General features: G+C 45.6%; 1 protein-coding gene across 1 annotated transcript in view; it reads left to right on the forward strand.

The window, feature by feature from the left end:
- The window catches only part of LOC107110264 (phosphatidylinositol 3,4,5-trisphosphate 3-phosphatase TPTE2-like), a 52,229-nt gene that overhangs the window by 19,963 nt on the left and 11,016 nt on the right, over positions 1-21,250 (forward strand). The window contains exons 8-17 of the mRNA XM_015411015.1: positions 1-42; positions 1,540-1,603; positions 7,225-7,289; positions 7,927-7,987; positions 10,565-10,646; positions 12,346-12,434; positions 14,553-14,614; positions 16,656-16,736; positions 18,610-18,715; positions 18,887-18,984. The exon at positions 1-42 is cut by the window's left edge and continues 18 nt beyond it. Coding sequence (XP_015266501.1) covers positions 1-42; positions 1,540-1,603; positions 7,225-7,289; positions 7,927-7,987; positions 10,565-10,646; positions 12,346-12,434; positions 14,553-14,614; positions 16,656-16,736; positions 18,610-18,715; positions 18,887-18,984 — 750 coding nt within the window. The remainder of the gene's footprint in view (positions 43-1,539; positions 1,604-7,224; positions 7,290-7,926; positions 7,988-10,564; positions 10,647-12,345; positions 12,435-14,552; positions 14,615-16,655; positions 16,737-18,609; positions 18,716-18,886; positions 18,985-21,250) is intronic.

Genomic DNA, 21,250 nt, shown 5'->3' on the forward strand with positions numbered 1-21,250 from the left:
GCTTCTGAGAAAAAACATCTTGAAAGGGCATCCCGGAGGATGGTAAGGTGGAAAGTACTTTTTACCCTTAGATGTCTTCCTTTAAAAAAAAAATTAATTGCTGTGTATCTTGCATTTGAAGGATAATGACAATCCAGATCTGTATCTAAGTGCAAAACTGCACAGGAACTGCATTCGAATCTTCTTTGAGTATACACCTTAACGGGGGGAAGGGGTTTGAGTGTGTCACTGAAGCTGAGAGCAATACCTTCAGGAGTCTAGACTCCCATTAAGAGTCACTCAAGGTGGATTGGTCAAAGCTGAGACACCAGACTAAGATGCATACACCCCCTTCATGAATTAACGGTCACATCAACAGAAGAGAGTGGATGGTTTTAATAGTGATGGAGGCAGACGAATCCTTGAAGGGTAGTATGTATTAGGCTGGAACATTCCACGACTATCTACCAGAGACTCACGGAGCTCTAGAACAATAGCCCACCAGGACACTGGAAATGACCAATGAGAAACTTATGTAAATAGACTATCGTTGGGAGTGGGGTGTGTTTGGGTGTGGTTTTTGCATGCTATTTAAATAGGGCTGCTGCCCTGGTGAGTCAGTCTTGTTCCTGAAATCAGTAAAGTAGAACTATTCACTGCAATCCATCTTGAACCCAGTATTTAACAGGTGGCTACTGGGTAGCAGCAGCAGTGGAAGGTGACACTGGCAAAGGATTTTTTTCTGGCAAAAGATTGTTCATTCTCAGGAAATGACAAACACAGAGGAAATGGAGTTGCTCTAATAGTGAGGTGAGATGTAGCACAAGCAATCAGGGGCTATAATGCAAAGTCTTGACTGAATAATATCAATCAGACTTCATGGAAACCCTATCAACATAACCATCATTCAGGTTTGCACCCCAGCTCCAGATGCTGAAGAGGGAGACATTGAAAGCTTTTATACAAGTGTCCAGGAAGAACTTCATCATATATCTAACAAGGTGTCCTGATAATCATAGGTGACTGGACTGCAAAAGTAGGAAACAAAGCAAAAGCAAATATTGTTAGGAAGTTTGGACTAGGATTATGAAATAAAGCAGGAGAGTGATTTATAAAAGTTTGTGAAGCCAACAAGTTGTTCATTGCAAATATATGCTTTAGGCAACCAAACACATTATTGTATACGTGGACATCACCAGATGGCCCATACAGAAATCAAATAGATTACATAATCAGAAGTTGACTTCTAATTCCCTCATCCCACCCTAAAACACATACCACCAATTTACTGTTTTGCAAAGGTTAGAACAGGTTATGAGAAATTCCTGTCCTCTTGCAAATTTAGGGTACAGGTTTTGTTGTTTCTTGAGTTTGAGACGTGCTGCTGTTCCATTTATATTAGCCAAGCTGGCAAGAGTGACCTTGGAAAACGTTTCCAAAGAAAGCACTGTCAACCCCTGTTGAACGGAAGTGAAATGTGATCTATTAGTACAAAACCTTGGCAGCATTTATTTCTAGGTTCATGGCCTCCTGAACATTTTTCTTTCTTCCCCGTCATAGGTTTCAGAAAATAAAAGGCGTTATCTAAAAGATGGCTTTGATTTGGACCTCACTTATATCACTGGTATGTACAACTTGATTTAGAAACTGGTTGCAATAAACTTGTGGTGGTGGTGGGGAGCAGCAAAAATCCAGCAGTCCACGATTATGAGAGAAACACCGGAGAGTCCCCTTTACTCTGTTTCCCCTCCCTGGCCTCAAGGTAGTTAAGCTGTTCCCTTGGTGGTGGTGGGGAATACACCAATGCAGTGCTAAAGAAAACCTTACCAGTTGCTTTGGGTGTTTAAAGCCTAACCTTTATGTGGCAGGTTGGATAGCAGTTCCAAGGGCACACAACACGAATTTTCACACAGCCAACACTGCTGCTGTTTTCCCCTTCTTTTTTTCCCTCCTGAACAGAGTCTGTAAGCAGAAGCAGCTACTTTGGCCTTTTGTGTAGGATGACACCCTTCTCTCTTCTCTCTTGCACATTTCCCCTGGAGAAATGCTCTGGAGTGGCCAGTGTTCCAATAAATTAATTAAGGTGTACATACAGTCAAGGTAGACTGATGGTTTAAATGTCGCTGGTACCCATGTTTCACATTTCTGGCAAAGATACAGAGTGCTAGTTGCAAGGATAAGGGACACCCCAGCTGCTCTGTGGCTTGTGTGTTTAGAAGAAGAAGAAGAGATTGGATTTATACCCCGCCCTTCATTCGGAGTCTCAGAGCAGCTTACAAACGCCTTTCCCTTCCCCTCCCCACAACAGTCACCCTGTGAGGTAGGTGGGACTGAGAGAGCTCTGACAGAAACTGCTCTTTTCAGGAACAACTCTGGCTTCCTAAGGTCATCCAGCAGCTGCAAGTGGAGGAGTGGGGAATCAAACCTGGTTCTCCCAGATTAGAGTCTGCACACTTAACCACTACACCAAACTGGCTACCCTTCTCCTACCGCTTGAGCCTTTGGTGTCTGAGCTTTAGTTGTTGACATGGTAAGCCGTTTTGAGTCCACAGTGGGCTAAAAATGCCAAATAAAATTGTCTTTTTCCTTACTCGGAGTCCATATGTAACCATGCTTTGGGCAAGGCCCATAGCTTGGTGATAAAACAGGTGCTTGGCAGTTACAAGGGTCTCAAGCTAGCAGAATTGGAGAAAATATGCACCAAAGTCCCTGAGGAGCCTTTCAGTCCTATTAGACAAGAGTAGGATAGGCCTATTGTCTGGGGCGATAAGGCAGCTTCGTATACGGCCTTTTCAAGTATTCCATTTGTGGAACAGCATGTCCGTCATTTGTTCCAGGGGATGCAGATGTGTTCTCAGGAAGTAGCTTCCCGGCACTTGAAATACCCAATGTCTTCCCATTGGCGAAATGAGATTCTTCTCTTTGGCTTTGCATCCTTTGCAGTTGCTCTGTGGTGATGCAGTTTCTTAGGAATCTGCTAGGGAGGAGTAAATAGCTCAACTCTTTCTTCCAGTGCCGTTTTGTGAATGTTTCAACTTGTCCTGAGTGACTGTGAGCTCCCTTGTTGTTACTCTCTAGTGCTGGATCGGGGCGTTTGCTTCCTATAGGTAAAGGTAAAAGTTCCCTTGCTCGAAAGCCAGTCGAGTCCGACTCTAGGGTTGCGGTGCTCATCTCCGTTTCAAAGCCGAAGAGCCAGCGCTGTCCGAAGACGTTTCCGTAGTCATGTGGCCGGCATGACTAAACACCAAGGTGCACGGAATGCTATTTCCTTCCCACCAAAGTGGTACCTATTTATCTACTTGCAATTTCTTGCTTTCGAACTGCTAGGTTGGCAGGAGCTGGAACTAGAGACGGGAGCTCACTCCGTCATGTGGCAACTCGGGTCTTGAACTGCTGAACTACTGACCTTCCACAGCCTGCAGTTCAGTGTCTTAACCACTTGAGCCACCACGGCCATAGCTATAGGACAAGGTTCTAAAAGCAGCAACCTGCTATCCCACCCTAGTGTTGGAGGACACTTGCTATATCCCTATATGTTCTTTGTTTGCCCTTTTAAAAATACCAGGATGGCAAATCCTCTTTTAGGAAAAGCTATCCCGCTTCCTGTTAAGAGAAGCCAGGGTATTGTGTTATCAGGGCTTGTGACTGTTTGGGATAGGCCTTGGAAGCGAGTGAGAGAGTATCTCTCTATTGGAACATGTGTAACGTCCTGCAGTAGAAAGTACTGAACCACATTAACTTTGGAATATCAACAAAAAAGATATTTCCAGGCTCTTCTATCCTAAGAACATAAGAGATGCCAATGTTGGATCAGGCCAAAGGCCCATCCAGCCGAACCCTCTGTATCACACAGTGGCCAGAAATACCAGGTGCCATCAGGAGGTCCACCATTAGAAGCCCTCCCACTGTTGACCCCCCCCCCAAGCACCAAGAAGCCAGAGCATCCCTTGCCCCAGAGCCCCTATCTATACCTTGTGGCTAATAGCCACTGATGGGCCTTTGCTCCATATGCCTATCTGATTCCCTCTTGAAGCCATCCATGATTGTAGCCGCCGCCACCTCCTGTGGCAGTGAATTCCATGTGTTAATCACTCTTTGGGTGAAGAAGTACTTCCTTTTATCCATTCTAACCCGACCGCTCAGCAATTTCATGGAGTGCCCACGAGTTCTTGTACTGTGAGAAAGGGAGAAAAGTCCCTCTTTCTCTACCTGCTCTATCCCATGCACGATCTTATAAACCTCAGTCATGTCCCCCATCAGTCATCGTTTCTCCAAGCTAAAGAGCCCTAAGCGCCTTAACCTTTCCTTATAGGGAAAGTGTTCCAACCCTTTTATCATTCGAGTTGCCCTTTTCTGCACTTTTTCCAAAGCTATAATATCCTTTTTAAGGTGCGGTGACCAGAATTGCACACAGTATTCCAAATGAGGTTGCACCATTGATTTATATAGGGGCATTATGATATTGTTGTTGGAAAGGTTGTTGTTGGAAAGTGTCGTCAAGTCACAGCTGACTTATGGTGGCTTCATAGGGTTTTCAAGGCAAGAGACTTTCAGAGGCGGTTTGCCATTGCCTGCCTCCGCATCAGTGACCTTGCTGTTGCTTGGAGGTCTCCCTTTGAATTACTAGTCAGGACTGACCCTGCTTAAGCTTCTGTGATCTGATGACATTGGGCTAGTCCAAGCCAGGGCTGTAACTTGGTTATAAGGAGCAAAAGAATTAGAAGGTTTGTGCACCATTTGAGCATCTCTACCTGCTTGGTTTTGGGTCTTCCCTATGCTTTTCCCTTCAACTATTCTTGCATTACTGTGACACACTGTTGGAGTTTGTGTTAAGTTTGTGTAAAGGGAGACAGCCAGTTAACTTCTTTGGTTGCTCATAAAACAGGAGGCTTGCTGTTTAATAACGATGCAAATGTAAAACTGCCCACACCATTTTCAGCTTAGGTACTCGTGACTCCTTGCATCTGTTAATCCAGCCTTTTAAAACAATTTACTAGAAACTGTGAGCAAAGTACTGCATGTAACTTCACAAGAGATTGTATTTGTCTTTAAGAAGAAACTATGTACAAATGTCAAAAACACGACATTTCATAAAAATGCAAGTTGAGGTGTTGAACAGGAATGGCAGAAGTTTGATCCTTGCCCTGCAAATGAGTATGTTTTTTCAAGTGTTATTAAAAAAAAAATGCTCTCTTTTCTAGGTAACTCAATGTGCCATTATGCAGACTATGACATTTGTGAGATCCATGTGGGCTAGGTTAGGGTGAGACAGATTTGCCCAAGTGAACTTCATGGCCATGTGAAGTTTTTTGAGTCCATTTCTTCCTGGTTGAAGTCCAACACTGCTTCATCAGTCTGACGTTCTTGGACTCCACGCCAGTCTAAAATGGGATGAAAGATTGGGGGGGGGGGTGACATCCTCCTTATTGGGGGGACTGTTTTTCCTTTAAACAAATTATGTTCACATAAACTTGGTAGATTACTGCTGCCACCAGGAATTATAAATTCCAGATCTCTCTATTATGGTAGAATGACTGTGTGTCTGGGCACTTCAGAGGACTATGTGGCCCTGAGAAAGGATTGTTCTGACTGCTGGGATAAGTTTAAACAAATATTTATTTATTTATAAAATAATAAAACAAGTTTCTGGGTCTTTGAACTGTTGTTGAAGAAAGGAATTTATAGATATAACTGATAAAGCTGGGTGTCACACACTGTCTCTCAAACCACCACAACTCAACTCCGACAGCCTTAGCCACATAGGTTAAACTCTGCCTCTCTTAGCCACACAGGCTAAACTGTTTGTGTTAGCCACACAAGCTAAATGGTTTGTCTTGGCTACGCAGGATAGACTCAGACTGCTTCTTCTGCCATACAGGCTAAAAACTAAACCTCTCCACCCAGAATCTCCTCCCACATTCTCTGTCATCAGCCAGTCACTTCACATTCATCTCCCTCTATCACTCTCCTTACATTACTGCAGTCAAACTAAATATTTAAAGAAACACACACACCAAAACATGAAATCATTACAGGGGGCAACTGTATTACATTTTTGCAAGCTTGGCTCAAGTGGTTACGACGCTGAACTGCAGACCAGAAGATCTGTAGTTCAGCGGTTTGAGACCCAAGTGCCGCATGATGGAGTAAGCCCCTGTCTCTGGCCCCGGCTCCTGCCAACCTAGCAGTTCAAAAGCAAGAAATTGCAAGTAGATAAATAGGTATTGCTTTGGTGGGAACAGTGTTCCGTGCGCCTCGCCGTCTAGTCATGCTGGCCACATGACCACGGAAACGTCTTTGGACAGTGCTGGTTCTTCGGCTTGGAAACGGAGATGAGCACCGCATCCCTAGAGTCGGATTCGACTGGCTTTCGAGCAAGGGAAACCTTTACCTTTACCTAATCCTAGCTAGAATCTGGAGAAGCAGGTTACAAAGCTATAACAGAATACACATATAGACTATTAAATCCAGAGACAATTTTGTTTTGGATGTGAAAAGGTAACAGATGTTGCTCTTGTAGCAGTCAGACTCTTAAGGGTTCTTGAAGGTAGATTCCCTAGGTTGTTAAAAATATGACCTTTGGGCATTTGAGTATTTGTATGTCAACTGTGGTTTGGATCCAGCACAGCCTTTCCATGGGCTAAAGGGACTTCTACCATACAGCACAACTTTCTCGGCTCCACCCTCCTTTGGCCGCCTGGATTGGGGGGGCATTTCAGGCTGCTGCAAAAGGCTGAGAAAGTTGTGTCCTGCAGGTGGAAGCCCTGGTACCTGTGGACCCCATGGGCCGAATCCCACGGATTAGTTCTCCTCGTGGAGGTGCTTTCTGCTGGACAAAAAACCTGCCCCTAGAATGCAAGAGCCCCTTCCCTTAGAGGGAAGTTCCTTCTGCTGAAGGAATGTGCTTCTGGCTAGCTCAGTGGATCTGTGGGATCCAGTCCCATGAAGCTAGCAAACCACTGTAGCTCTTTTAATGACTGAACAGCGTTTGAGTCCAGTGGCACCTTTAAGACCAACAAAGTTTAATTCTGGGTATAAGCTTTCGTGTTTATGCACACTTTTCCCGATACATCAGATAGATTCAGATATGTGCAGAAGTGTTCATGCACACGAGAGCTTGTAGCCAGAATTAAACTTCGTTGGCCTTAAAGGTGCCACTGGACTTTGTTCTGTTGCTTCAGACCGACACAGCTACCCACCTGAATCTTTTAATGACTGTATGCCTTCCATTCTTTTCCTCCTCAGCTCGTGTTATAGCCATGTCCTTCCCGTCTTCTGGGCAGCAGTCTTTCTACAGGAATCCTATACTGGTAACCTAAACTTCGGAAGACTATGCAAATATCACTGGGCATGATCTCTAACCCCACTGAGCAACAAAAGCAGTTGCAGATTTGACTCATGGTCGTTAAGTGCTAATAGGCAGCATTGGTATTGCCCCAGGAAAGGCCTTTCTAAATAAAGGTCTGATTGCAACCCTAAGGCTGTACTAGAGGTGGAGGGGGTTCATGCTTGTGACTTTTCTTGTGTGTTGGTTGTATAATGGCATCTAGTTAATATTTGATCCCTTGTTTCTCTTTTGCTCCACATGAGTTGGTAAAAACTGGGTCTGTTTAATGAACACCAAAGCAACTAGGATCTGAATTGAATTAAATTCTTGGAAACAAAGTCCATGGTTAATCTCCACTGATCCAGTCTACTAGAGAATAATTGGAGATGAAACATGGCCCAAATTATTTTATTTAGCACACTTACGATCAAAGTATACCAGTAGACTGGCTGTAGCATTGGCACAGAGTAGTTTCTTTTACATATGGGGAGGCTCTCTGAATTTCCAGTCTTGGTCTTTAAAAACAAGAACAATGAACCTGAGACCAGATGCGTTAACCAGTCCTTATAGCCTTCTCCCCAGTTGCAAACTCTTCAAATATCTTGCTTTCATTTTTGTAGGAAGTTGTCAGGTTCTTGGATACAAAACATGAAGACCATTATAAAGTCTACAACCTTTGCAGTAAGTGCCTTGTCTTTATTGCCTTCCAACCCCACTGCTTTCACCAACTGGAAAATATAGTTTGTTTGGCTATCCAATAACAGTCTTAAATTGACATTAAAAGAACAGGAATTGGTGCTGTGCTGTTCTCAAACTGCTACCTGCTTAGTGGACTGAGATAATCCTTCTCCAGTCATTGAAAATGAACTGCGCTTAAGGATTTGGCCCACCGTCATCTTTGTGGTCACCAAAAAGCCATTGCAGAGCCTGAAGCTAGATACTAGAAGTGGGCTTCCGAAGGAAACTTTCGCTAGCAGAAGGGGGTGGTGATTTTTCATGTCTTTCCTAGGGGTCCACCAGGGGCTGAATTTTAGGGGTCATTTTGAGCTGGGGCAGGCAAGGGAGGGCCGCTCTGGTAGAGATCCCTTCCACAGGGTCCGTACCCAAGTTAAATAAAAATCCTCTCTGCATGCTCCCTCTAAGCTGTGGAGCCTTGTGAGCAAAAGTTCTACTTTGTGAGCTACTGGCATTAAAGTTGTGAGCAAGCGATTTGGCTACTGCATCAATTAGTTTGCTCTGGAGCCACCCTTCCTGAGCGAAGGCAAAAATGTGTGAGCTGGAGGCTAAAAAACTGAGCTAGCTCACACTATGGCCGATTTCCCACAAGCGCTGCTCTGCACGCGCTCTTCCCTTTTGCCCCGATGGTACATGTCAATTTCACACAAGCTGCTGCGTGGCTGCATTTTGCCCTGCAGCTTTGCACGATTTTAAGAACATAAGAGACGCCAGTGTTGGATCAGGCCAAAGGCCCATCCAGTCCAACACTCTTTCACACAGTGGTCAAAAATACCAGGTGCCGTCAGGAGGTCCAGCAGTGGGGCCAGGACAGTAGAAGCCCTCCCACTGTTGACCCCCCCCCCAAGCACCAAGAAGACAGAGCATCACTTGCCCCAGCGTCCCTATCTGTACCTTGTGGCTAATAGCCACTGGTGGACCTCTGCTCCATATGCTTAAAAAACAGGATTGAGTAGATGCAGGGAAAATCATGCAAAGCTGCAGGGCAAAATGCGGCCACACAGCAGCTTGTGTGAAATTGACACGTACCATCGAAGAGCGAGCGTGGAGCAGCGCTTGTGGGAAATCTGTCTATTACTCAGCTTAGAGGGAACACTGGCGGTGAGGTGGATTGGTTTACTTACTTCATTTGTAGTCCCCCTTTCTCAGAGACTCAGGGTGGTTTACAGTGCTAACTGTGGGGACTGTCACCAGAAAAATTCTTCTACCCCCACTGGTAACATGATTTGGTCGGGGAGAGAAGATGCCTGCATTTCACCATTGCTGCTTAAATATACTTTATACTTCCCAGCTTATGGCTCAGCTTGAAATTCTGTTTGACTATCCCTAGAAGACTAATTCAAAACAAACTATATTTGTATTGGTCCTTTAGTGTGAAAAAGAAGTCTCTGACTCAAAAAGCCCCCGTGCAGCCTGAAATACCTTTTTACTACTGGTGTTGTAGTTGTTGCCATCAAGTCGCAGCTGAGTTACGGTGACGGGGGTGTGCAGTTTTTTTTTCTTGGTATTTTTTGGTTCTCAATACCAGTAAAGTATTTTGATCTGGGATTTTTAGGAAAGCCCAATTTTTGGGTGGGTCCAGTTGACCCAAATAAAAAAATACAGGGGGGGGGGAGCAGCAAAACCACCCAAAACAGCTCACAAAGTAGCTGATTCCGCAAGAAGAACTCTCCCCACAGGCTCTGTTGGGGCGCTCTTTGGGAGCCTGGTTTAAACTGGACTGCCCAAAAGGGCCTGCAAAGCAGCTGATCCCACGGTTGAGAACTCTCAGGCTCTAAGAACACCCTTTAAACAGGGGGTGTTTAAAGGGACTGCAGAAGAAAGCCCAATAACACCTGAGCGGCATCTGTTCCAGCCTCTCAGCTGTTTTTCAGGGTTTGCTGGTTAATCCCCAAATATATCCAGGAATATTTCCGGGATTTTTTTCTGGTTCCCCTGAAAAATCCCGGATGCATTTGGGATGCCAAAATATACGAGGAAAATATCAATTAGGCATTTTCCCGGTATATTTTGGCATCCCAAATGTATCCAGGATTTTTCAGGGGAACCCAGGTATTTTGGGGGTATATTTTCGGATTGGGTAGATCCAAATGCACATCCCTAATGCTGACCCCGCAGGGTTTTCAAGGCAAGCAACATTTAGAGGTGGTTTGCTGTTGTCCGCCTCTGTGTCACAACCCTGATATTCCTTGGAGGTCTCCCATCCAAATACTAATCAGGGCCAATCCTGCTTAGCTTTGAAAGTCAGGCTAGCCTGGACTATCCAAGTCAGGGCATTTTAACAAACACCAGGTTCATAACTTGATCAGTGAATGTTATAATAAAAGATACATAGGCTGCAAATTCAGAACGTTTGTCTATTTAAGACTCCCTCCTGTAAAGCAGGTCTGTGTCCCTACCTAGATCAGTCCTCCTTAGGGAGAGGGGGTGGCCATATAAGGCAATGGATTGAAATGTTTGAGCAAAATACAGCTGGAAATCTTTCCAAGGGACTTTAAATATGTAAATCCTCTTTCCTTGCAGGTGAACAGGGCTATGACCCATTGTATTTCCATTACAGGGTGGAGCGGCTGTTCATCGATGACCACAATGTTCCTACTCTAGGGTAAGTGGTATGCCAAAGTGGTGCTGGGGGCAGCTTGGTAGTGGGAAACACTGTCAAGTCCAAGCTGGTTTGCCTTGGAAGGTTTTCAAACTATAGGGACCCCAAGTGTATGTGATATACAGAAATACAAACTGCAAGGGTAGACCATAAAAAAAAATTCACAAATTTCACAAGTTACCAGTAGACATCAGTCAACATAATTACAGTCAATCAATTAATAAAGTAGAATTCGTGGTCACAGTTCAAAAACAAGTTGCAATTCAAAGTATTTGATAAGAGAAGGCAGGGGTCATTTCCTACTGGAGCACCCTGGAGTGGCGCTCCGGCAGTAAGGAGCCCAGGCCCCGCCCCTGCCTGCGGAGAGACTCGGGGGGGGGATTTAAATGCCCTGGGTTCCCTGCTTGATCTTCTCCAGGTGCCATGCAGGCACCTGGAGAAAATCGGGCAGGGAACCCAGACATGTCTGCCCCCCTGTCCTTCCCGTCTCCAGCCAGCCTACCATGGCGGGTTGGCTGGAGATTTGAAGGACAGGGAGGCAGACATGCCTGCCTCTCCCCCTGAGCCTCTCCGCTTTTGCAGAGAGACTGGGGGGGATTTAAATGCCCTGGGTTCCCTGCTCGATCTTCTCCAGGTGCCCTGCAGGCACCTGGAGAAAATCGGGCAAGGAACCCAGACGTGTCTGCCTCCCTGTCGTTCCCATCTCCAGCCAGCCCTAATGCTCCATCTGGTACAAGCTCTCCCTGCTCTGTGAGGGTAGCCCCCTGTGGAGGGGAAACTCTGTGTCCCCCCCCCCCCCCATAGCTAGCAATCCAAGAGTCCAGTGGAAACGTTAAGACCAAGGCTTATTCAGGTACAAGCTCTCCCGCCTTCTGACACACTTCTGGTGATGTCAGGGGTGTGTGGCATATGCAAATAAGTTATGCTAATGAGTTATGCTAATGAGCTCCTGCACCTCTTTTTCTATGAAATGACCCCTGAGAGAAGGTATAACAATTGAATTGTTATACATTCTCTTGTCAAATGCTTTGTATTGCAACTTGTTTTTGGATTGTGACCACCAATTCTACTTTATTAATTGACTGTAATTATATTTCAATAGACTGATGTCTACTGGTAACTTGTGAAATTTGTGAATTTTTTTGTTGGTCTACCCTTGAGGTTTGTATTTTTGTAAGGTTTTCAAGGCCAGAAATACCAGGTGCCATCAGGAGGTCCACCAGTGGGGCCAACAGAGATCTAGCTAGCATGGCGCATCCAATTCAGGATGTGTGCAGTCTGCAGGCTTAGAAATGTGAGTATAAACTTGTCGGGCTTGTTGCCAAGTTTAAAAACGTGCTAGTTTCTCTGGCCCATTAGAACAGGGCTTCATAGCAAAACGTAGATTCAGTCAGTTTTGCACAGGGGAGGAAGGGTATAGGTGGGGGGTCCCTTTTGGTCGCCAAAAGGGCTGTGCTCAGGATCATGGAACCTGCACAGGTAAAAGGCACGTGCGCCAGGACTAATAAAGAGGAGGAGAATTAAAAGAGATTGAGTGGAGAAGCTGGCTGCACCCAATTCCATTCTGCTGGTGTCTTGTGAAGGAGGATGAGAAAATCTAATATTGCTGCTCATATAAACAGTGGATCATATTTTACTTTTTCTAGAGCAGTAGCTCAGGAAGCAGAATCTTAAAGTGAGGTTATTTCCTTTATCTCTTAAGGGACATGCTCAAGTTTACTGCTAGTGTGAGGGAATGGATGAATCAGGACCCGCAAAACGTTATAGCAATACACTGCAAAGGAGGGAAGGGTAAGTAAGCATGTTTTACTCAGGGGCCGTTTTGTAGGAAAAGAGGTGCAGGAGCTCAGTAGCATAACTCATTAGCATAACTTATTTGCATATGCCACACCCCCTGACATCACCGGAAATGTGTCAGAAGGCAACACCCACTGCTCAGGGCTCCACAGGACTGTTTTGGATTGCTAGCTATTGGGGGGGGGGGATTGGACACATTTAATGCTATGTGGGGAAAAGTATGCGGAAGCTGAACTTGCCTTGAATTTTCACTCATGACTGGGAGAAGTTCTGTTTGTGTTGCATGAATTCCAAAATGGGTTCTGTTCGTATTTTATAACCTGTTCTGTTCCTAAAGGTGAAGGGACGCAGCAACTAACTTAGAAATGTGTAACTAGTATGTTTAATCTTGTGTTTATTCATCCCTAGATAAAGAGATCTTCATTGCCGATTTTTTTTAAAATGCCATCCTTCTGCCAAGGAGCTCGTGGCGTTGTACATGGTCTTTGTTTTATCCATACGCCAAACCCTGTGGAAGTTGGCTGGGCTGAAACCAAAAGTTCTTGGTTTCGGGAACTTGGTTTGAAGAACTTTTGGTTTCAGCACGGCAACTTTCACAGGGTTTTGTGTAAAGGTAAAATGAAGACCACGTACAGTGCCGTGAGGCACATACTCCTAGCAGTTCTGTTCAGCACAGTGAAGTTTTCATTCTGATTAAGGATCCGCTTGAGATGGCGGAAAGTTTTCAAAGTTTGCGGAGTGAAGTGGTATGATATATGTCTGAGTAGCTGGCCTAAGGTTACCCTGTGAGTTTCCTGGCAGAAGGCAGATTTAAACCTGGGTCTTCTTGGTCATAGCCTGACACTGACCACTACCTCACACTGTCTTCATAAGCTTCTGAAATAACACTTGGGGCGCAGAGGCCAGTACCAATGCTGGAGTATAGAATGAGTCATGGCAACCTACTGGAGAAGTGAGCTACTATACTGGGTGCTCCACCTGTGTTGTGGCTGTGGGCACTTCTGGAATTTTGAGAACATTGAGTGAGTGCCACCCCAAAACCCATGCCATGGGGGCTGGGCCCAGTCACACGACATTGGGATGTTCCAAGCTGAGCAACCTTTTGTGATGGAGGAAGCTGCTTGTGACTGGTTGCTGTCTGAAGATGCAAACCACCTAGGTTCTTTTTAATCGATGAAGTAGAGGAGTGCCAGAGTTGGCTCTTTGCTTTAAGAACAGAAGAGAAGCCATGCTGGATCAGTTTGGTGTCGTGGTTAAGTGCGCGGACTCTAATCTGGGAGAACCGGGTTTGATTCCCCACTCCTCCACTTGCACCTGGCTGGATGACCTTGGGCAAGCCGTAGTTCTGATAAGAGCTGCCCTTGAAAAAGAGCAGTTTCTGTCAGAGCTCTCTCAGCCCTACCTACCTCACAGGGTGTCTGTTGTGGGGAGGGGAAGGGAAAAGGAGTTTGTAAGCCGCTCTGAGACACCTTTGAGTAGTGAAGGGCGGGGTAGAAATCCAATCTCTTCTCTTTTTCTCTTCATCAGGCCAATGGCCCATCCAGTCCAACACTCTGTGCAACACCCTTTAGTGGAAAGATGGCTCTGCGAATACTGGCACTGTACATGCCTAAGGGCACCATGGTGGGGATTGCTATACTGTACTCTAAGTGAAGCCTCTAAATGGTCTTATGAGTGTCCCCGCACAGGACACAATGCAATCGTTGAATCTTATAGTTAGGTAGATACTTGTTTCTCAGTCCTCCTAGGAAATACCGTGTGGTTACTGGACAAAGAGGTGACGAGTGAAAGTAGCCAGATACAAGGCAAGATCCAGCCTCTGCACTGTGAGCCATGCAGTAGTGTCCAGTGCTTTAAAGAAATTGGGACAAGTGTGGCATTCATTGGGGGGGCCTGGGCTGGCGCTGACCATGCAGAGAGGGCATTTCAGTCAGTCTCGGGGTAAGGAAAGTGGGTCAAATTCAGGACCAGGTACTCTACAGATGTGCTGGGAGGCCGTGGGAGGAGGCCTGATGCAGAGTGTTCTCAGTGTTAACAGCTGGTCATGCCTTTTCCTTCTGTCAAGTTCTGTTTTCTTCCTCTCTCTCTCTCTCTCTCTCTCTCTCTGTGTAGGTAGGACCGGAACTATGGTTTGCATCTGGCTTATTGACAGCAACCAGTTTGAGAGCGCACAGGTACAAAAAGTGGTGATGTTTTGTTGAGGAGAATTTAAGCATTTTGGATCTAAGAGGTGGCTCCTCCCCTGTGGGTGATAAGCAGGCCTGTAAGCGTGCTGTGCGAGTCATGAGACAAAATATAGCCTATTCTTCCTCTTGACACCTTCCCCCTCCCTTTTAAGGAATCTCTTTTTTGTTTGTTCCTTTTCCCAAGGGGGACCTAGTATGAGGGGCAGTGCTGAATGAGATCTCTGAAGTCAGGAAAGGAGTTAAGTAGGACATCCTGCGGTCAGGGATTGGGGGGCACACGTGATCTGCAAAACTTCTTTGTGTAGGGGAGCACAGTACCTGTTGTGCCACCTGCCATAATCTCTTAAAGTTAGTAATATTCCCCCCCGGGAGAGGATCAAGAAGTGCTGACCACACATCAGGATTGCCTTGGCTGGGTGTTTCCACTCTGTAATTATTGTGGTCTTCTACTCAGATGGCTTGGAGTGATAGTCTTTGCCGTAGGAGCACTTCCTCTGCCGTGTACAGAGTGCCACACAGTACCATGTCAGTGCAATGTGTTTGCCTTGTGTAAATGCCCAGTTTTTACTGGCAGCCACCACATTTTAGATATTGTAGCTTCATCCTACAGATCCTGGGCAAATGGAGAATTGTTCCATGTCCATCATAACCGTGACTGGGATTCTAGCAGGCATTCTGATTTGAGGCAGATTTCTGATGTTGTTCAGATACCATATAGAGGCTCCTCCAGAAATGTTTACGTGGGCCACTGTAGTGTTTGCACATTGCTGCCCACGAGGGTTCTGTGCAGCTGGATAGGAAGCATTTTGTTTATGTACAGTGTTAATATCACACCTTTCTGCCTAATTACCATTGTCCCAGCTGCCATCAGAAATGCGCAGTGCTAGAATGGAGAGGTTATGTTCTGACCCACATAGCAAACATGTCTATAGACGCTGCATTTCTCATTGGAAGGAGCTACTGTCTGGAATGGTAGTCTTGCAGCCCTCCAGTCTTTGAAGTAGTCCTTGGATTCCACCCTACGAAGCATTGGGAATAAACTCCTTTTTTAATCTTTTTTTTAAAATTGCAAACAGGCCTCATAATTGTAGGGAGGGGAATCTGAAGTTGTACTGCTAGGGCAGCTGGGAGGGGAGGATTCTACTACTGTGATGAGAAGGTGGGGTCTCTGTGTCTTTTATAAAGATAATGGCAGAAACGATTGCTGAGCCTTGTGGGATTTCCCCCCTCCTCTGCCCTCCCCTCCCCGGCTTTTTTTTTGTATTTCTATGTGTGCGCACCTGGAAATCATTTATTTATTTATACATTCAATTTATATACCGCTCTAATCCTTGACAGGTCTCTGAGCAGTTTACATATGGTTTCCAAATTCCAATTTCACCTAACTAGGGCCACATTTGTCTATAGGGTAGTGTCTGCCTACCAGCACCCAAATCATGGCAATCTCTGGTGACTGCCCCCTACTGGGGGCCTGCAGGATATTCAGAGAGGTGGCTGAATAAAGCCTGCCCCCGCCTCCTGACTGCTGGTATTCCTTGGAGGTCTCCCATCCATGTACTTTCCAGAGTCAACCCTGCTTAGCTTCCGAGATCTGACAAGATTGGGCTTGCCTGGGCTATCCAGGTCAGGGCAAGCCTCTTGGCATTTTGAGAGGTTAGTGGGTGCAACCACAAAAAAAAAAAGACTTGCATGGATGGTAGGGCTAGTCATAAAATAGCTGCTATGGGTAGGGCAATAACCAAATGTTGGCATTACTACAAGTAAGGCATACTCCTCTTATGGGCTCAGTGGATTCTGGATGGCTGCTTCTTGCCCACCCCCCGTAGATGATGCCTCCTGGGGGGGGTCTTCTGCAGCACCCCTTATTTCATTGAAGTGTAAGAAAGCCAGGATTGGCTCTTTCCTTTGGGGGATGAAGCAGATGGGTGCTAGGAAGCTATGGTGGCCATGGGTGGTTATTCTGGGGATATTTGGGGAGGGGATTCTGGGGGGAGCAATAGCTACAGTAACATGGCTCTTCCTTTCATAGGAAAGCTTGAAATACTTTGGTGAGAGGAGAACCGATACAAGCACCAGCTCCAAGTTTCAGGGTGTTGAAACACCATCCCAGGTAGGTACCGTCCTTGAAGCCAGCATGTTGCATCAATGGATTACCGTAGCTACTAGCTGTGATAATAGCTTACTCTGAACATAAGAACATAAGAGATGCCAATGTTGGATCAGGCCAAAGGCCCATCCAGTCCAACACTCTGTGTCACACAGTGGCCAGAAATACCAGTGCCATCAGGAGGTCCACCAGTGGGGCCAGGACATTAGAAGCCCTCCCACTGTTGACCCCCCCAAGCACCACAAGATGACAGAGCATCACTTGCCCCAGAGTCCCTATCTATACCTTGTGGCTAATAGCCACTGATTGACCTCTGCTCTGTATGCTTATCTAATTCCCTTTTGAAGCCGTCCATGCTTGTAGCCGCCACCACTTCCTGTGGCAGTGAATTCCATGTGTTAATCACTCTTTGGGTGAAGAAGTACTTTTTTGAGAGGTTAGTGCTCCCTTGTGCTTCCAGAGAGTGTACCAAAATGGCTGTCATTGGATTGTAGTCATAGTGCATTGTGGGTCAGAAAAAGTCACAAGTCCTGGGTTTAGGAATTTTTTGGGAGCATGATGCTCATAGAGATTGCCTGAAGGATGGTGTGATGGATTGCACAGAAAAGCAGGTTTTTAAAACATTGCTTAAAATGTCAGGGAGGTTATGAGTTAATCTTCCTTGGAGAGAAGAGCTCAAGTGATTGGCTGCTCTACTCGCTCTCTGATTGGCCAGCATTAGTTTAGAGAGGAAATAAAACAGCTGATCTGGAGGGAAAAGATTCATTCACGTTTTGAGTCACTTTTGGTCTTTGTCTGAAATTGAACATTTGGATCAGTAGCCAGAGGGTTTGGCTTCTGAGGGAAGAGACTTTGGGAGTCAGTGATTTCTGTTAGGGAATTGTCAGGAAAGTACTTCTACAGAGAGAAGAAGAGGGACTCCATTGTCTAAGATATATTAAAATTACTACAACACAGACAACAGATACTGGAGAAGGATTTGGCAGAAGGTCTGGATAGTTAGAGAGAACTCCCGGACAAGTCAAATCGTAAAAAGAGTTGTTGCTTCTTAAGGACAAGGAGGATAACTTCCTGCCAGTGAAAGGGGTTGGGAAGAGAACCCTGGTCTGTGATAAAGGGAAAGCGCTTAGATACCTCAAGAGTTGCTGGAAAGCTATAATACCAGATGGGAAAAAACAGATTTCTAAGGGGGGAAATCTAGTAACTGAGTAAATGCTATTCTCCAGAAGAAACATTAATAAGAACTGTATTAATGCTGAAATATACTAAACAAAGTACCTCTCAAAGAAAGAACTAGAGATCCTTGAAACGAAACTGCTAATACACGCTCTTGTATGATCTAAGCTTTCAAATCTGTATGTAGTGTGAAGTTTTACCTCAGCCTTACTAAACCATGACAGTCTCCTATTATATATATATTCCCTTCCTGTTCAATAAAATATTATCTCTGTTTTGAAAGTCACTTTGCCTCAAGTGCCATTTCAATAAGGGTTTAAATATAAACTACGACAGCGCCTGTATTTTCCCTCAAGTTCCTGTGTTGGGTCAAAACTGCCTAAACAAATATCTCTATAAAGGTGGGACAGTTAATTTCATTAAGACAAAGAAGACATACATGCTACCTGGGGGTGACTCAGTCACTGAGAGGAACTAAAGTTCTGGTGGGAAAATCTGGCAGGGAGCCAGGAAGAGACGGGTCTGTCATCGATGGCAAACTTGGTCATTCCTTATGTACCACAGGCAGAGGGTGGGTTGAGTGTCTGAAAAGTTGAGCTTAGAAGTATGATTTTATCTCAAGGCTTTTACTATGTAGAACCAGAAAAGATTGTAGCATTCATACAATATTTCCTGTATTTCTAAAAACACCTTATTACAGAGTAGGTATGTGGGGTATTATGAAATCTTGAAGAACAAGTACGACTTGAAACTTCCACCAGAGAGACACCTCAGAATCAAAAGCATCAAGATTATGGCTATCCATGGTAAGCACTGTTGAAAATGTAGGACTCTTAGTACTTCCTATCCCACATTTCTCTGCCATGACACCTGTATAGACAGGGGCAGAGGGCATGCATTTGTGGGGACACCTTCCTAAATCTGAATTCCTGCAAGTTGTTGCTATTAATTATTCCGCTACATCTGTGCTTTTGTAGGAGTTGGGAAAGGCAGTGGGTCTGATTTGAGAGTGCAGATCCTGATGGGGAAGAAAGTGGTCTTCCAGTGTGTTTGTGCAACCCAAGAGAACTGCAAGGTAAGGGGTGATGGGTTAAATCCAAGTGTGTGTTGTCATGGCTCCTTCTGCTGCAGAGATTTCTCACTGTAGAAAATGCATATGTGCGAGATTCCCCCCCCCCCCCCCCCCATTCACGTTTTGTGTGTGGTCCCAATGTGACTGCCTGTAAATATTAACATATGCATAGCTGCCCTTCCTGGCTAAATTGCAAACTGTCAACCACTTTAAATGACACTTCTCAGCTGCTGCAAGTTAATCTCTTCTGCCAGCCTAAGCAGCAATTCTGATAACAAACTGGCAGGTGGGGGTGATGACTTCTATAGTCAAGAGAGCTAACACTTAGGCAGAAAAACTCTCTTAAAGGAGACCAGTTTCTTTGCACACAGTTAGAAGGGATCCTAGAAGTCACCTACTCCAACCCCCTTGCTCATTGTGGGAATTAGTCAACTACAGCACCCCACTCTGCTTAAAGGAGTGCACACCTTCAAAAAATGTTTTAAAATGATTGGGAAAAGCATTTACAGGAGAAATTCTTGTGGGGCTGTGCCTTTAAGAAAGGGGGTGGAGCCCCCAAAAGCCACACCATAGCTACAGGCCTGACATTCTGTCCCAGCCTTCTCCCATCCCAGCCAATGAGCTCTTTTTAATTTACATGTGACTATGACGTGTGAGTGACTCCAACATAGATTCCTCTGATTGGCTGCTCTGTTGCTGCTGCCCCATCGCCTCCCTGTTCTTCTGTCGAGGAACAAGAATGCCCTGTGGCATGGTTGACTGAGAGAGGCTCTGTTTCAGGTGCTTGGCTACGCCTTCATTGCGAGCCTTCCCCTCCCCTCATAAAGAACACACTTTTGCTGTGCACCCTTTTGATGTCTAGCTTTTGCTAGTAATATTGACATTTGTCAGCAGTCAAAAGGATGTTATTAACTGCCTGGAAAATGCAAGCCTTCTTCCCTGTTCGCACGAGCATTGCTTTTAAAGCTGTGTGGTACAGATGCCCCAGTGACGCAGGAACCTTCTGGATGTGTCTGTGTTGTGGTTTTAATGGCACTCGGTGCAACAAGCCAGTTTGGTCACAGTGCTTGAGTAGAACTCGACTCAGAGGCCCACATGATCGTGAAGCTCATTAGCATAACCTTGGAGGGGGTGTTTCTCACAGGCAGGTTAGCCCCTACCGCACAGGGTTGTTGTGAGGATAAACTGGGACACCAGTGTACTGAGGAAGGGGCAGGATGAAAATAGGCTGGTTGGGTGTTCTTTCTCCCCACCCACCCCATTCTTATGCCACTTCAGAACATTCTCCTTAAAAATGTTTTTAAAAGCTGTACATTCCAACCCTTCCTCTTGTGTCGGAGGGCAGATGAGCCAGACCTGAAACAGAAAGGGAGGAGAGGCTATTCTTCGTAGCAACAATGTTCCCCCTCCCCATCCCAAATTACACACACGTGTGCACATAGGATCATATATTGGTGGATCTGGGCCTGTTAGGATGTTAAGGATTGAGTGTGGCTGGAAAGCACTTTGCTGAAAGGTTCTAAATTAAATGAAAACATGGCGTGAAAAGACGGTGTCAGTCTCCAAGAGGAGAACGTGTTCTGTAATCTCCTTACCAAAACTGAGGAGGACTGCATTTGCCAGTATCGTTCCCACAGGCAGTAGTAAATTAACAGGAGGAGGTGTTGGAAGTCAGTTTGGGGATTAACCAAGGATTTATATTTTCTAGTGCAAAGGAATGTTCACGTCCAGAGAGAGTCCTTTAAGTTACGAATGCCTTTGAACAATGGGCAATCATCTCCTAGGTGCATCTGGAGAGCTGTTAGTGCTGCATATTATTATAATCTTAAAACGACCGTAGTCCGCTATAGGAACGGTCCTGACCTGGATGGCCCAGGCTAGCCTGATACTGTCAGATCTCAGATGCTGGTCAGGGTCAGCCCTGGTTAGTATTTGGATGGGAGACCACCAAGGAAGTCTGGGGTTGCTATGCGAAGGCAAACTGCCTTTGAACCTCTCTTGTCTTGAAAAGCCTACAGGATCACCATAAGTCAGCTGCAATTTGATGGCACTGCCCACCATTAGCAGGGGTCATTTCATAGAAAAAGAGGTGCGGGAGCTCATTAGCATAACTTATTTGCATATGCCACACCCCCTGACGTCACCGGAAGTGTGTCAGAAGGCAACACCCACCGCTCAGGCTCCACTGGACTGTTTCGGATTGCTAGCTATGGGGGGGGGAACGCGCAGATCTGTCCTCGCAGAGGAGGGAGAGCTTGTACCTGAATAA

Source organism: Gekko japonicus, unplaced genomic scaffold (assembly GCF_001447785.1).
Source record: "Gekko japonicus isolate JY-2015 unplaced genomic scaffold, Gekko_japonicus_V1.1 scaffold428, whole genome shotgun sequence".
Taxonomy (NCBI): domain Eukaryota; kingdom Metazoa; phylum Chordata; class Lepidosauria; order Squamata; family Gekkonidae; genus Gekko; species Gekko japonicus.